General features: G+C 32.5%; 2 protein-coding genes across 2 annotated transcripts in view; both read left to right on the top strand.

Moving 5' to 3' along the window:
- Positions 1-554: 554 nt before the first annotated feature.
- Positions 555-18,848, top strand: part of LOC139528986 (uncharacterized) — an 88,068-nt gene continuing 69,774 nt past the window's right edge. The window contains exons 1-4 of the mRNA XM_071325227.1: positions 555-579; positions 895-1,099; positions 6,059-6,270; positions 7,085-7,213. Of these exons, the coding sequence (XP_071181328.1) occupies positions 555-579; positions 895-1,099; positions 6,059-6,270; positions 7,085-7,213 (571 nt within the window). The remainder of the gene's footprint in view (positions 580-894; positions 1,100-6,058; positions 6,271-7,084; positions 7,214-18,848) is intronic.
- The window catches only part of LOC139526915 (uncharacterized), a 350,297-nt gene continuing 339,181 nt past the window's right edge, over positions 7,733-18,848 (top strand). The window contains exon 1 of the mRNA XM_071322073.1: positions 7,733-7,742. The gene's annotated coding sequence lies outside the window, so the exon portion shown is untranslated. The remainder of the gene's footprint in view (positions 7,743-18,848) is intronic.

Here is an 18,848-nt window from a genome sequence, read left to right as displayed (position 1 = left end):
CCGTAAAGAATTTTCCGCGGACTTCGTATTTTTTGTTATTTTACCTTTTAGTTATACTGCTTAGCTTCGGTGACCCAAGTCACCGAATTTAAAAGTATTACTTACATATACCGATTTGATTGGTCAATAACAGTTATAACACATGACGTCATCAATTTACATGTTAAGGTTTTAGAGACAATTTGCAAGTCTTTACATACATTAACGCGCTTTCGTCAGTCTATGCGTCCTGTGAAAATTTGCTGCAATATACAAAGGAAAATACACTTAAGTACATTTAAGTAAAAAAGACAAGTTACTGTTAAATTAGTAACTCTTTTTATTCCGAGACATTTTCATTTCTGATATGGCAACCTTATTTTTAAAGAATTAATTATAAGTTTTAATTTCAGATCTTTGATTGCTTCTGTTTAATATTTTGGAAAGAGAAATTTATAATTATGCTTGTATGAAAACATTGACAAATCTTTGGCACAACTCAGCATAAAACAAATTAATGTAATGAACGACGTTTTTTTTTTTTTAAATAATGAAGCAATAGCTTGAATAACTACATGTATATGATACTGTTGCATGGAGGTAAAACAAAAAAGATATTGTACATTCTTCACGAGGAAAAGGAAATGGTAATGTCTTTTAAACTGGCTATTATATATCTCAGAACCAGCATTCGGTAATGATTATGAATAAATTTATGTCTACCTGAAACGCCTGCAACAGTGTGTTTTCACGATTTGTTTTTAGTAAAAAGCTTAAAATAAAACTGGAAATGTTGACAATATTTAAATATATTAAGAGCACAAGGCCCAACTACACAGCCTCTACTCTGGTTAATAAGTTGCGATGCATACAACATTAACATATATTTTATTACATGGAATTAAACTCTTTTAGTAAATTGTCTTATATGGAATGCCACTGCTGATCAACAGTACAGAGAACACTGTTACTGGTTTACAAGTAAGCCTTCATCAACGACATCATGGACAATTGTCGATGCCATCAATAAGTGTCGGGATGACGGCGGCTACCTCGCACCATTAATAGATGACCTAAATTATCAGTTTATCAGGGATGACGTTTTGAGTACTGTATTTCCGTAAGTAGATAAATTCAAGTTTCTATGGTAAAAGTGTCTCAACTCATTTGTGTGAAGTTGGCGTATTGGTCTGCCTTTCACTCACAACGCGGGAATATATTGTAAAAGTCTCCATCCGTCCGACCGAAACACATTGATTCTTGTAGACCGTTTGAAAGAAAGCTTCATGATGTGTCGTTCTATATTGTTAATCATACTATATTGTCATTTAAATTTGACCGTGTTAACAGGAGTTGTTGAAGTTTGTCTAATTTTAACAGTGCCACCTCGGGAACGCATTTCTGCTGATATCGTGTTACTGAATGCTCTTTTACTTGGTAGAATTGCTTGCTATCCTGTGCAGTGAACCATATTCTACCTTCATTTTGATGTGATCATTTTTTTAGTATCAAAATACTGAAACCTTGTTACACCATTTGACAAAAGGCTCCCATAATTGTTTACTACTGCATAACATTGACCATACTGAATTCTGATCGGTTTTTTTATTGGAATTATGGGACTTTGACCATAAGATAAGAATATTATCACAACGACCTACTGTGAACGAAACATGTATGCGAACCTTTATCAGAAACCTCTCATACTATACCACATTTATGATTATTTTCATAACGGATGTTGTTTGTTAAACTTTAAAAATATGACATTCGGCATTCCACCTTTCTTTATTAAAATGTAGGCTATCCTTATTACAATTTAACTTTAAAACAGATCGATTTTTAACATCCTTGGGTAATGTGTTGACTCGAACTTTTATACGACGGCTATTACACACGAGTTAATGATTTGATCATTTGATGATAAAAGAACACCACATAATGAAAATTTAAAACTCATTATACCCCCTGTGATGAAAATAATAGATATATCGAGCTAAAAAAATAGTTGAAAAATCATCACCCGAGTAATCCTAAGCCTTTTGTCGTTCATTTATTCATGACCAATGCATATATGATTATGGCTATCGATCCCTTATTCGGGTAATAGGACATTAACATATTTTAACACCCGAAGCCTAAAGAATAATTAAAACTTCACTTTCAAATCAAATTAGGGTTTTTAACTTATAATTGCCTTTTTAATAGATTGTGTTTAACAGCTATGTTTGGGTATACTCTGCATTTCTAGCTGAATCGATATGTAATATTTTCATGTTATATTTATCATTCCTTAACTTTTCGGATCTTGAAATATAAAATTATGTGAACCGTATGGATACAATCATGTCCGAGCATTACAGAATAAATAGATAAATGATATGCTATATTCTATAGATAATTGTATTCATTCGTGGTAAAAAAAATGAATAAGACAGGCGTTTTACACGAAATGTGTTGATGAATTTAAATTATTATAAGCAATTGTTGAATTTCGAAAAGAAACCCAAATGTCGGCAAACTGGAGATTGTGAGTTATCCTGTCCTAATCCACACTTCTGTTAAATGTTCTCATTCATATTTATAGTTACAATGTATAATGCCATGATGTCGTGTTTAATTACCGCATGTTCGTTAATCATTAATTTTGTCCTGAATAGACTATTTTCATATTAACGACTTTGTATGGAAAAAAGTAAAATCACAAAAATACTGAACTCAGAGGAAAATCAATTCGGAAAGTCCATAATCACATGGCAAAATCAAATAACAAAACGCATCAAAAACGAATGGACAAGAACTGTCATATTCCTGACTTGGTACAGGCATTTTCAAATGTAGAAAATGGTACGCAACAGCTGCCTTATGTAGAACTCTGATATTACGTTATGTTGTTTTCTTATTACTTGATGATATTTTGTCTTTACATAAAATGGTTTTGAAATAATGTAATGATGTTTTGATATAACTCAATATGGAATAGTCATTACTTAATGCTATTTCGATATTACACGATATGGTTTCGTATCGTCTTGATATAGTTTTGTCTTTTTTTTTTCAACTTCAGATACTTTATTTCACTATAATAGTTGTTAACAAATCCCCTTAATGTTACAACAATAGCACTAAGGTTCTGCCCTGTATGGTTAATTACCAATTGCATTGGCAAACTTTTTATAATTCTACATAGTATTGCGTGTTAGTTACAATTTACAGAGTAATAGCTGTCTACAACATTGTAAGTGGTCAGTACATATAGATAACATTTGCTGTAGTGCCACTAAACAAATTTTTGTTCTGAGAAAATTGAAATATATTCTTAACAGAAACAATCTTAATAAGATATATCTTGCATACATACTTCCACTTTTAGAATATGCATGTGAGCTATGGGATGGATGTTGTGTTAGAGATTCTGAAAAAATTGAGCGCTTGCAGTTTGAGGCAGCCAGAATTATTACTGGACTTCCGCAATTTGCAAGTATAGAATCCCTACTTTTTGAAACTGGATGGGAAACTTTGAGTTCTAGAAGAAATAGACGTAAATTATGTTTATTGCATAAAATACACAACAATAATGTTCCAGAATATCTTATGGATTGTATCTCGAATTATACAGATGATAATTATTATAATACTAGAAACCGTTCTCACTATAGAGTACCAAGATGTAGATTGGACATATTTTCTAAATCTTTTTTCCCTTCTTCAATTCGAACATGGAATTTATTACCATTAGATATTAGATCCATACAATCATCTCCAAATTTCAAAAACACTATCCGGAGAAATGATATTTCTTTTTTGGTACCTAAATATTATTTCATTGGAAACAGGATAGAAAATATACTACATACAAAATTACGACACAGATGTAGTCCTTTAAAAGCTGATTTATACAGAGTTAATTTAGTAAATGACCCCAGTTGTGAATGTGGGTGTCCATTAGAAGATTCGATTCATTTTTTCTTAGAATGTCCACTCTACATAAACTTTAGAAATCAGCTCTTTAAAAACATTCAACACTTAGCTGATATATCTATAGAACATATTTTATTTGGAACAGACGAAATTACTGTTGAACAAAACACAATCCTTTTCAGAAATGTACATAGTTATATACGCCATACAAAAAGATTCTTTGATTAATATTGCTGTATCTTAAAATGTACTCGTATCCAACTGTTATACTGTTTAAACATAATATAAAATTGTATATATTTTTCATATTGTACTGAAATATTTAATTGCTGTCATCTTGAAATTTTGTATATTGTACTTATATGGAGAGGATTTTCTTAAGTTGTTATAACTTGTATCCAATCCTATTGTATATTTAGACAATAAAATATGTTTAAACTAAACAACATGTGTGCATTACTTTACTTAACAATGAAAAGAAAACGGAACTTTGACCGTTTTTTGTTTAGCTTTTAGTTTCTGATTAATCGACAGTGAGAGAGCATGGTTTTGGTCAGATCGATCAAGAGGTCAGTATAATCGAATTATAATTGTTTTTAGATAATATCTTAGTATTCAAATACACTTAACATTGAATAATATAATATATAGTTTTGTCATTGTAATAGGGTTTTGTCATTACTCGATGTGGTTTCACAATTATTTAATGTGGTTTTAACATTACTTGATGTGTAATGGTGTAGTTGATTCATTACATGATGTGGTTTTGTTATTTCGTAATGATGATTTGCTAATTCTTTATATGGCTTTAACATTACGTAATGATGATTCAAAATTTGACGATTTTACACTACATGATGTGTTTGTTTCAGTATTTGATGTTATCCTGTCATTTTTGTATCTGGTTATCACATTACGTGATGAGTAAAACCACGTGACCATTTCGGAAAAAAATATGTTCTATTTTTAAACCGATTTCCATATGTCGTTTGTTTAATGTGCTTTGGATGAGTATCGTTATCCATTGAGTTAAAGTTCAAGCAAGAGTAACGTAAAGAAGTAAAATTAAGCTTTATGAGGTTGATTTCTTGCAGGAACTTCTTAAGAAGAAAGATAAAAAGTTAGCAATATCCTTCAACTCTACTTTTCGCTACATAGATGATGTTCTTGCACTAAATAATTCAAAATTTGGTGACTATGTGGAACGCATCTATCCAATCGAGCTAGAGATAAAGGATACTACAGATACAGTTAAGTCGGCCTCATATCTTGACTTACATCTAGAAATTGACAATGAGGGTCGGTTGAAAACAAAATTTTACGACAAAAGAGATGATTTCAGCTTTCCAATTGTGAACTTTCCATTTCTAAGTAGCAACATTCCAGCAGCACCTGCATACGGGGTAAATATCTCCCAACTGATACGATATACCCGTGCTTGCATTTCCTATCATGATTTTCTTGATAGAGGGTTGCTGCTCACAAGGAAGCTATTAAACCAAGAGTTCCAAATGGTGAAGTTGAAATCATTCCTTCGTAAATTTTACGGACGCCATCACGAGTTGGTTGACCGTTATGGAATAATGATACCGGATATGTTCCTTACGTCGTAACTACAATCCCCTTCCCTTTCATGAATATGACCTACCGAATTAGACTATTTACCGGATTTGTTATCACATAAGCAACACGACGGGTGCCACATGTGGAGCAGGATCTGCTTACCCTTCCGGAGCACCTGAGATCACCCATAGTTTTTTGGTGGGGTTCGTGTTGTTTATTCTTTAGTTTTCTATGTTGTGTCGTGTGTGCTGTTGTTTGTTTGTCCTTTTCGTTTTTAGCCATGGCGTTGTCAGTTTGTTTTAGATTGATGAGTTTGACTGTCCCTTTGGTATCTTTCGTCCCTCTTTTAGATTGATTCGTAATGAAAACAAGCAACAATATTGACTTACACTTGGAAACTGCATGTACAAAAATGTCTGGTCAATTGTAAACCAATCACGTTATGTACGGAAATGGTCAAGTCTCGATTTGTTTCATTTCATATTGTAAATACGCCTGGTCATTTTATTGATTTGATAAACTTGTTTTAAGGATGAAATTACTGAAGAAATTTCGAAAACCTTTTTTGATAACAGAACATTATTTATATTTGCAGATTAAAAAGTACCCAAGTTTGGCTTGGTACCCATTCCATAATTGGTTCCCCATCAAACTGGAATAATGACCCAGCGTTTGTGTCATTGCTTTCAACGAGCTCTTCTAGTGAGAAATGTGTTGTTATTGATTCAAATCAAATTCAGTCATGGAAACCTTGCAACACAAACAGTAGTGCTTTGACAGGAGCAGTATGCTTCAAGCATGGACTAGGTAAAACTATATGCACGCTCTTCACGTCTTCCTATAGTGATTTAAAGGTAAAATCGTCGCAGACACCCAGCTTTAAATGTTTTACGCAAGATGAGCTCCTCTTCTACAAAGAATCAACAGTGACGATCGAATCAAAAACGTAAGGCTAAATAAAATACGAAATTGAGCAATAAAGACCTAAAAATCCGAAAAATGCCACATACAGCTAAGTTAATTTTTTCCTAGGGTTTAACATCATAAGAATTAGAACGCAATCGTCGTTTAAGATGTTCAAATCAATTCAAAATGTACAAATTTAAATAAAAAAACAAAACACGAGGGAGTCGCATGAAGTCCAAAACAGGAATAGGGTGTGACGACAAGATAAGCGTCTCTTGTTTTTCATGCACAACCCGCCACGAAGATTCTCATCTAGTCTGAATTTTCCTTTAGGGCATACGATACAGTAACAGGGGAGGTGTTGACCTTGCTTAAATTTCATATTTGCGACGTCAAACTGCGATATATCGAAGAAACATGGATGTTTTGATTGACTGTAATCATAACCTTGAAGCGACGCTCTAAATGTTACAAACGGTATAATCAAAATATCAATCAATTAATATTATTCTGCAAACGTGCATTTGTTTCACGCTGACGCTATAGATATTCAAAACAATGCTGTATATAGACAGTGGCTGTATCACTGTGTATAGCGGCAACTGTTATGCAGTCAATGTATGTTGACTGCGCAAAAATTACACATGCGTCACGCGGTATACACATCTGGATAAAATATAGGTCTTATTATCAATTGTAAAATATCTACTTACAGCAGGAGACATCCCTCTTATAAGTCCAGAACCTATAACATGTGAACCTGAGATATCTTCTGTGAATATCAATTCAACAACAGTAGAGGAATTAAAACGTATCCTGTTTATTGACCCTGAACATACAAACGGTAAGCATGACCTATTGGTGGCCTTCGGCTGTTGTCTGCTCTTTGGTCGGGTTGTTGTCTCTTTTACATATTCCCTAAAAAACCTTTTCTGAATATTTTTACAAATTAAGATATTATTTATAGATGTTTCTCGTGTGTTATCTTTTTTTGCTACCCTATAGTAAGCAACACGAAATTTGTTATCACATAAGGACGATTAACGATTTAAGTACGAAAAAATAAGTTTGGCGACGAAGCAAGGCGTTAAGTGTATATTTGCTCTTTCTTTACCAAGACTGTTAAAATTGATAAATGACAAACTCATTATTCGATACTCTTACTGTATAGTGTTTGAGAGCCAACTTAAATCATCAAATAATTCTATTTCAGCGTATAAATTAACAAAGATCAGCGTGTACGAAGATAGACCAGTAGCGAAGGCTATAGGTGGTGTAGGAGTCGCCATCCTTATTTCTGTTATCTTATTCTTTGTGTTATTAGATTGTCAACGAATGGAACAGTGTATTTCCAAAAAGAAAACAAATACATCGACTAATATGTAGTTTTTCTACGGTCGCAACTTTTTACTTGGAAGGAAAGATTTATAACAGTGACCAATGTTCTGCAATTGTAGTTGGAAATTACAGAACTGATATTGTTATACAAGTAAATAACACTGAGATATACAGATGGGTGCACTCCTAACCTGTACAGCAAGTTAACTTGATAACCAGTCATTTGGACTGGTCAAAGTTAACCTGTGACCGAATATAGGACTGCTCTGACCAGTCCTAGGACCAAAATCTAGTTAACTTGAAAAGCGGACTTGGACCTAGGACTGTTTTTATGTCTGCCAAAAAGTTAACTTAGAAACAGGTCCGCTATTGATATAAGTTAACTTCGAACCAGTCCTGTCATAAGTTAACATAAGTTAACTTCGGAACCAGTCCTGTCATAAAGTTAACATAAGTTAACTTGGAAACCGGTCCTGCCACAAAGTTAACTTCTGCTTGAACAAATCCGATCAAAACCAGACCTGTTCCCAAGTTAACTTTTGACTGGTCTGGTCAACACTAAGTTAACTTGTAACCAGGACCGCTCTTCGTTGATTTAAAAAAAAATATTTTTAATATCTTTGTTTCGTAGTATAAACATCGAAAATAAAGTAATTTGAAAATTAATACTTCCGTTTTATGAACAGGATTAAACACAAATAATTGAAAATAAGTATGCACAGAACGTAACACAAATTTATCTGTGATCTGACAATCTATCTATTATAAAAACGATCTCGGTTACAATGATAACAGGCACTGAATATATATATATATATATTCCGAGATCAAATTCAATCATATTATGTATATTTTTGAAAAGAAGTATATTTGATGTTAGGTGTATACGTCCTTGTTAGTTATACATCCTTGAACTATGCAGCCACAATCAGCAATAGTTTAATTCATTTAAATAATGACTACAAATTTTTGTTCGCCTAAATTAAGGGTGCCAGCATGTCTTCTTTTTACTCAAAATACTGATACGTAACAAAATTTCAGTAGTTTTGATGCCTCCAGTTGACTTGTACAACAAAATTATTTGACCGCATCCACCAAAACTGGCCATATATGCACTTTAATTTGTAAATCTATATACCCGCATAGTAAATCAGCAATATTTTTTATGTCAGGATTCAATGTATAATACAATCATGACAATGGACAGCAAAATTGCAATATAATAACAAAAAATTTTGGTTCGCATAAATTTAGGATACCAGCATGTCCTCATTTTATTCAAAATATTGATACGTAACAAAATTTCAGTAGTTTTGATACCTCCAGCTGACTTGTACAACAAAATTATTTGACCGCATTACCAAAACTGACCATATGTGAACTTTAAATTGTAAATCTATATACCAGCATAGTAAATCAGCCTTATTTTTAATGTCAGGATTCAATGTATAATACAATCATGACAATGTACAGCAATATTGCAATATAATAACAACAAATTTCTGTTCGCCTAAATTAAGGGTGCCAGCATGTCCTCTTTTTACTTAAAATACTGATACGTAACAAAATTTCAGTAGTTTTGATGCCTCCAGTTGACTTGTACAACCAAATTATTTGACCGCATCCACCAAAACTGACCATATATGCACTTTAATTTGTAAATCTATATACCCGCATAGTAAATCAGCCATATTTTTTATGTCAGGATTCAATGTATAATACAATCATGACAATGGACAGCAATATTGCAATATAATAACAACAAATTTTTGTTCGCATAAATTTAGGATACCAGCATGTCCTCATTTTATTCAAAATATTGATACGTAACAAAATTTCAGTAGTTTTGATACCTCCAGTTGACTTGTACAACAAAATTATTTGACCGCATCCACCAAAACTGACCATATGTGCACTTTAATTTGTAAATCTATATACCCGCATAGTTAATCAGCCATATTTTTTATGTCAGGATTCAATGTATAATACAATCATGACAATGGACAGCAAAATTGCAATATAATAACAAAAATATTTTGGTTCGCATAAATTTAGGATACCAGCATGTCCTCATTTTATTCAAAATATTGATACGTAACAAAATTTCAGTAGTTTTGATACCTCCAGCTGACTTGTACAACAAAATTATTTGACCACATTACCAAAACTGACCATATGTGAACTTTAAATTGTAAATCTATATACCAGCATAGTAAATCAGCCTTATTTTTAATGTCAGGATTCAATGTATAATACAATCATGACAATGTACAGCAATATTGCAATATAATAACAACAAATTTCTGTTCGCCTAAATTAAGGGTGCCAGCATGTCCTCTTTTTACTTAAAATACTGATACGTAACAAAATTTCAGTAGTTTTGATGCCTCCAGTTGACTTGTACAACAAAATTATTTGACCGCATCCACCAAAACTGACCATATATGCACTTTAATTTGTAAATCTATACACCCGCATAGTAAATCAGCCATATTTTTTATGTCAGGATTCAATGTATAATACACTTTAATTTGTAAATCTATATACCCGCATAGTAAATCAGCCATATTTTTTATGTCAGGATTCAATGTATAATACAATCATGACAATGGACAGCAAAATTGCAATATAATAACAAAAAATTTTGGTTCGCATAAATTTAGGATACCAGCATGTCCTCATTTTATTCAAAATATTGATACGTAACAAAATTTCAGTAGTTTTGATACCTCCAGCTGACTTGTACAACAAAATTATTTGACCACATTACCAAAACTGACCATATGTGAACTTTAAATTGTAAATCTATATACCCGCATAGTTAATCAGCCATATTTTTTATGTCAGGATTCAATGTATAATACAATCATGACAATGGACAGCAATATTGCAATATAATAACAACAAATTTTTGTTCGCCTAAATTAAGGGTACCAGCATGTCCTCTTTTTACTTAAAATACTGATACGTAACAAAATTTCAGTAGTTTTGATACCTCCAGTTTACTTGTACAACAAAATTATTTGACCGCATCCACCAAAAGTTCAAAACTGACCATATGTGCACTTTAATTTGTAAATCTATATACCCGCATAGTAAATCAGCCACATTTTTGATGTCAGGATTCAATGTATAATACAATCATGACAATAGACAGCAATATTGCAAAATAATAACAACAAATTTTTGTTCGCATAAATTTAGGATACCAGCATGTCCTCATTTTATTCAAAATATTGATCATAACAAAATTTCAGTAGTTTTGATACCTCCAGTTGACTTGTGCAACAAAATTATTTGACCGCATCCACCAAAACTGACCATTTGTGCACTTTAATTTGTAAATCTATATACCCGCATAGTTAATCAGCCATATTTTTTATGCCAGAATCAATGTATAATACAATCATGACAATGGACAGCAATATTGCAATATAATAACAACAAATTTTTGTTCACATAAATTTAGGATACCAGCATGTCCTCATTTTATTCAAAATATTGATACGTAACAAAATTTCAGTAGTTTTGATACCTCCAGCTGACTTGTACAACAAAATTATTTGACCGCATTACCAAAACTGACCATATGTGCACTTTAATTTGTAAATCTATATACACCATGATGTACCCGCATAGTATTAATCAGCCATATTTTTTATGTCAGGAATCATTGTATAATATAATCATGACAATGGACAGCAATATTGCAATTTAATAACAACAAATTTTTGTTCGCATAAATTTAGGATACCAGCGTGTCCTCCTTTTATTCAAAATATTGATACGTAACAAAATTTCAGTAGTTTTAATACCTCATGCTGACTTGGAAAACAAAACTATTTGACCAAAACTGATCATATGTGCACTTTTATTTGCAAATCTATATACCCGCATACCATTGTACCGAGGGCCTTAATGTCTTCTCCTGGCGCTCCTGTTCACATTTTAGTAGGACCGTAAATGTACACGTAATCAATAATATTGGAAAACCATTAATGCAAAAAATATTCTGAATAAATTGAGAATGTCAGAATTTCATCTCTTTATTTATAATAACAGTCACATCATATATAGGAGTTCATGATGGTGTACGTGTAAAACAAAACTATTATGCCACATCATCAAAGTACCAACACTGACATGTCTGAATTCATTTGTACTGTTTACAATGATTTAATAAAAAAAAGTATACGAGGTTCTCTTCTTGGAATCTATTATGTCGGTTGATTGATTTTGTTTATAGTTAAACGTCAAGTGGCAACTATTTCATTAAAGTGCGCATTGAGTATAATTTTAGGACGTCCCATATAAATATCGGCAATGACAAATCTCTCGATAAATCTGACGAATTTGACGAGATTGTTGATAGTTTTACCACATCGTATGCTTACGGACACTGTACAATTTCTGTTAGAATATTCTGCGGGAAATAGAATAGTAAATCCAATGCAAACAAGTTGAATATCAATGAAATATCCATGCAAGTATAAATTTATGCATAAAGTAAAATTTAGGAAGGGACAGGTAAACAACGGGGAACGAAGTAACGTAGACAATGTTGCCGATATCCCGTGATATAAGAATATTGTTCCGATGCGTTGGATAACCTTTCTATCCGCCTTCTAATAAAAAAAAACTCTGTGTGATCGTATAGCCATTTTTTATTTATATAAAAATACATGTATATCAAATAAAAGAGAGCATTTGTATAATATCTAGTAGAGTCTAGCGAGTAAATAATAAATGATATCTGTGGAAAAACAATGCGAATGTTGTTGAGGCTTGTTTAGGGGGGTATCAATATCCCATATCCCATTAAGTTTTTATCCCAATATCCTGTATCCCTATAATGTTTACCCCTAATATCCCAATAATTATTTTTTACAAATATCCCATATCACTAAAACTATTTTGAAATATCCCAAAAAATCATTATAAATTCATTCCCAAGCCCATTTTTTTCCTCATCATCACAACGTCAACAAGTTTGACTCTGGGAAAACAAACTGTGTTAAAGGAAATTTAGTGCATGCTTCTTGTGTTAAATAAGAATATACAATGTATGTGTCCAAAAGAAGAAGTGTTCCATCTTAGAGCCTTGTATAACAATCTCTTTTATGTGATGTTAAACGATAAATTTAGTTTAAGGGGTCTAATTTCAGACTTTTTTTTTTGATTGTTCATACCGTGATGCATATGACTGTAAAATATAATTTTGATAGCATTCTTCTTTCATTGATAAGAAACTTCATCCTACACGTTAACCTATGTTGGAAAGAACAGAAGGACGCAACCCTGTCTCTTGTCCAAGATTGCTCTGACATCCAACGGCTGTTTTGCCAGACAAGCTGAGACTGTGGGACGTCAGAGCACGTCCATATCAAAAAGTGGATATTTAGCATGCAAGTTCAATAACTCAAAATTTAACATAAGAAAGCTTTATGCTAATGTACCTACATTACACTTAACTGTTGCAATATTTTTACAGCAGGCAAAATTTGCACAGCCCTTGTTTTGCAAAGAAATAACACAACATTTGACTCTGTGATCTTGAACTTTATGAATTACATAGATCCCAATATTTTTGTTACTTTTTTTTAATTTTCTTCCTCACAACAACAGTAATAGAAAGAAAATATATTAATTTACATTGATTATTTAGTAATTATTCGTTATTAACATAGTTTATACAGCGAAATATCTACTTTTTGATATGGGACGTGCTCTGACGTCCCTCGGCCCAGTTTGTCTGGCAAAACAGCCGTTGCACATCAGAACAATCTGTAAAACGTGGAGACCTCTGAAGATCCTCGCCACGCCACGTAAAAAATAAGAGGTAAAACACTATAAAATATCCTGTAATCATATTAAGCATCAAAACAAATGAAAACATTGACAACAATAAGGCTTAACTCATCAGATGGATACATCTAACAAAAATCTATGATTATTTCAAGAAAATTATCAATGCATATGAGCATATAATATAAAAAAAAAGATGTGGTATGATTGCCAATGAGACAACTCTTCACAAGAGACCACATGACACAGAAATAAACAACTATAGGTCACCGTACGACCTTCAACAATGAGCAAAGCCCATACCTCATAGTTAGCTATAAAAAGACCTGAAATGACAAATGTAGAACAATTCTAACGAGAAAACTAACGGCCTAATTTATGTATAAAAAAAAATGAACAAAAACAAATATGTAACACAGCAACAAACGACAACCACTGAATTAATGACTCCTGACTTTGGACAGGCACATACATACAGAATGTGGAAAGGATAAACATGTTAGCGGGATCCCAACCCTCCCCTTAACCTGCGACAGTGGTGCAACATAAGAACGAACTATACAAATCAGTTGAAAAAGGCTTAACTCATCAGATGGATACAAATAGAAATACATCTATTAAAAACAGAGAGTGGACGTGACTGAGTACTTGTACATCCCATCAACAAAAAGACACTAAGTACAGATCTGAGAGTACTTGCAGTTACTGACAGCTAGTTCAAAGCCAATTACAACTAATAAAAAGTAATTCATCTGAGACTAAATTATCAATCATTACACACCCAACATCCAATGGCACGGTAAACAACATCTCCGTAAAAATGAGGATGTGCTATCCCGTTTGAAATAAAAAAAATTACAGGTAGAACCAAACTTCAAAACCAAATCTAGAATTTAGTAAAGATTTTAAGTGATTTGTGGTAACTAAATCCCTGACTTAATATTATTTACCAGTAATACATAGATTTCGTTCATTAAAATCCAAAACGTTACAACAGACACGGGCATAGCGGAGGTGTTGTGATATACAAACACTGTAAGATAGTGCCAAAGGAACATCACCATCCAAAAAAGGAAAATTAACAATAAGGAACGAAGTATGGAAAGCAAAACAAATACTTTTAAAATTATCAGTACACATGAGCATATCAATTTCGAAAATAGATCAATACTTTTTGCTTGGGTTTGTGTGACAGTGGAAAAAGCAGCTTCGTTTAATATTTTTGACTTTAATTCAAAATTCTCAATTTTGATATTTTAGGCTTTAATTCTCTGTGTTTTATACTTCATTTTATTTTATAATTCATTTCATTTTATAACTTCGTTTCTATTTACATTTCATATCCAGGACTTAAAATCAACATGCTGTGTAATGCAATTTAATTCTTTAAGATAGTTTGGACATTGAGTGACATGTTTCAATCGGTTAGCTAATTAGTGACATTTTACCTTATTCATAATGTATGTTCTTAATTGTCATAATCAGATTATCATTTAATATCTATTCTTCAAGTTCTAAAAATAGTTTAATCTTTGTCAGTGAACAATATCACTCAAATTAATTGTTATTTGTTATGTCTATACTTGTCAATTCAATTTTGTATAAATACTTGTTTATAATTTTTATAAGCAAGATTCGGACTCAGGACTTTACACTGAACACAGTCCATCTGTAATAAAAGTATTAGTATTCCATGCTGAATTATTGGTTTATTCGTCGCTAGTTCCAGAGTCTCAGAAGTTAGGTTTCACCAGAGTTTCAGTCTCAGAGTTCTCATTGCTATTCACAGCAATCATTCGTTGTGTGATCAGGTGCATCACACAGTTTCAGTAACAAGAGGCCATTCAGTCAGGCTCTGGTTACACGACCTTACAAGTCACCCAGTTTCCCCGGTGACAAATTGCTCCTATCTGTGAACTTTGTTTGGGTAGGGTAATACAGAGTTACTGGACTTGCTGGTGTTTGTTTAAGTAGTGTGAGTGACCGTGTACTGCTTGTATGAACTTGTGCTGGAACTGCACTGAACTGGAACTTAGAATACTGGAATAAGAACAAGCTTGTATAAAAATAGATGTTTATTGTTTGCTGGTCACGAATGCAAGTGTATAATAATAATACAATGAACAATGAACATACATAATAAAAACATACATATAGAAACATGAATATAATTAAATATATCAGTAACTCTGGTATTTGAATAATGCGAATAAGAATAATTAACCCACCCAAAAGTATAGTTCACTTTAAATGAATAGGGGTAAGACTAGCTCACTTGAAATAATAAATGTGAATTGAACTGGGGGAATGAAATATAAAAATGAAATATAAATATGAACTTGAACTGGGGGAATTAAATATAAAAATGAAATATAAATATGAACTTGAACTGGGGGAATTAAATATAAATATGAACTTGAACTGGGGGAATGAAATATAAATATGAACTTGAACTGGGGGAATAAAATATAAATATGAACTTGAATTGGGGGAATTAAATATAAATAAAGGGAGATAATTTGAATACTATATTTTACAGTTTCTATGGAAACAATTCCAAAGTAGGTTTATCTCATTTAAACCTGTTTCTGAATAAACAATTAATGTAGTTCTTACTAAACTATATAAAATATTTAACCAAACGCTATGTACAATGTGCCAGATAAATATAACTGACAAACACAAATAAAACATGAATGCAAGAGCACCCCCCTTTTCTATGCACTGGCCATTTGAATGAATAATTGCCATGAGAAAATGTTTATAACGTATGTGCATGAAGAATTGAATGTTACGCATAATAATATGAATAATTGAACATTATAAAATACCTTGAATAGTCGAATGGATGAAGAACACATCATTTTCTGTTTTGTCGAAATAAGTTCACTACTTCAATAAGGGGAGTAACTCTGCAGTGATATGAACAATGAGGAATATGTGAATCAAATTCAAGAATTAAAGGACCAAGTAATTGAAAAAGACAAGACTGTGAAAATGGTGCAAGATCTTTACTTTATGCGTTCAACCAAATTTACGGACGAAATAGAAACATTGAAAAATGAAAAATCAGACCTTCATTCTAAACTTCAATCTCAAGAAAATTCTGTCAAACAGCTGACAGAAGAACTGCAAAGCCTTCGGCATGAAAATTATATGTTGTCTTCCAGTCAACACCAACAGCGACCTAACTACAACAACAGACACTATAACAACCGCAGAGGAGGCCGATTTAGATAGTGCTAAGTCCGAGGACGGACTTAATTGGGAGGAGAGGCATATGTGACAGTGGAAAAAGCAGCTTCGTTTAATATTTTTGACTTTAATTCAAAATTCTCAATTTTGATATTTTAGGCTTTAATTCTCTGTGTTTTATACTTCATTTTATTTTATAATTCATTTCATTTTATAACTTCGTTTCTATTTACATTTCATATCCAGGACTTAAAATCAACATGCTGTGAAATGCAATTTAATTCTTTAAGATAGTTTGGACATTGAGTGACATGTTTCAATCGGTTAGCTAATTAGTGACATTTTACCTTATTCATAATGTATGTTCTTAATTGTCATAATCAGATTATCATTTAATATCTATTCTTCAAGTTCTAAAAATAGTTTAATCTTTGTCAGTGAACAATATCACTCAAATTAATTGTTATTTGTTATGTCTATACTTGTCAATTCAATTTTATATAAATTCTTGTTTATAATTTTTATAAGCAAGATTCGGACTCAGGACTTTACACTGAACACAGTCCATCTGTAATAAAAGTATTAGTATTCCATGCTGAATTATTGGTTTATTCGTCGCTAGTTCCAGAGTCTTAGAAGTTAGGTTTCACCAGAGTTTCAGTCTCAGAGTTCTCATTGCTATTCACAGCAATCATTCGTTGTGTGATCAGGTGCATCACACAGTTTCAGTAACAAGAGGCCATTCAGTCAGGCTCTGGTTACACGACCTTACAAGTCACCCAGTTTCCCCGGTGACATTTGGATGACTTTTAAATAAAACGACCATTAACTCAATTAAAATCAACAAAGCACTAAAATGACCTTTAATATTAAACTTTTTGGGGTAATTTTATCAAGTGAGATGTAAATATTTCTGTACTTAACTTTTAAATTTAACTTATTTTTTTTTCATGTTAAAAATTCAATATCCTTATAAATGCATCAATATCCCATATCCCATTTACTTTTAGGACAAATATCCCGTATCCCTAAAATTAAAATGGCAAATATCCCGTATCCCAATATACCCTATACAAGCCTCGTTGTCTACATATTTTAATGAAAGCTCAAGTCTGATATGAAAACTCTTATAACGATAATCTGTCATAAGCAGACCTGTCCTCAGGTCTGGTCAATAGCAGACGTGTCCACAGGTCTGGTCAAAAGCAGACCTGTCCTCAGGTCTGGTCAGGGGCAGACCTGTCCACAGGTCTGGTCTGAGGCAGACCTGTCCTTAGGACTGGTCAAAAGCAGACTTGTCCACAGGTCTGGTCTGGGGCAGACCTGTCCTCAGGACTGGTTAAAAGCAGACTTGTCCACAGGTCTGGTCTGGAGCAGACTTGTCGATAGGTCTGCAGCAGTCCTAAAAAAGCAGACCGTAGGTCTGGTCCACCAACAACGAAGTTAACTTGCTTGACTGCTTAAAAATTCTCAAGTTAACTTAGAAAGCAGTCAACAAGTTAACTCTAAGTTAACTTTTGTCAAGGTTAGGACCGCACCCATCTGTAGCATTACACAAATCCAGTTTTATTGGCCTTTGTTGAAGGAAAATGTGAACTGAACTTGCGTCAATAACAACTGCAGATAAACATCAGTAAACATATAATGCAGATCCTAATTAACAACTCTTCAAGTCTTATACACAATTCACCTTGTAACAAGCATTTGTTTAATAACTGACATGTACGTGTGAAGGATCATGAAAAACAAATCTAAGGAGAAAAAAATGGAATTTGCAACAAGAAATAATTGAGTAATATACGAACAGTCTGTTACAAATAGATGTTTTTTTTAAGTTGTCTGATTCAAAGACTGTTAAACTAAGTTTAATAATGAAAAAGTTTTGTTTTGTTCTTAGTGTTTTATTTTTGTTTTTTGTTTTTTGTTTTTGTTTTTTTACATATTACACGCATCAAATCAATATGCTTTAAATAAAAGATCGGAGAGTTATAATTGTATTAGATGGATACACAATTTACTGCTGTTACGATGATCATGAACATTTTATATAAGAAGACTCTAGATTTTGGTTTGTCTTGTACCATGCACACGTTTAGTTTACACTGAAACACAAACATCCTTCCCGAGTACTGGATATTAAA

This window comes from Mytilus edulis, chromosome 6 (assembly GCF_963676685.1).
Source record: "Mytilus edulis chromosome 6, xbMytEdul2.2, whole genome shotgun sequence".
In the NCBI taxonomy this organism is placed as follows: domain Eukaryota; kingdom Metazoa; phylum Mollusca; class Bivalvia; order Mytilida; family Mytilidae; genus Mytilus; species Mytilus edulis.
This window is presented reverse-complemented; position numbering and strand designations above follow the sequence as displayed.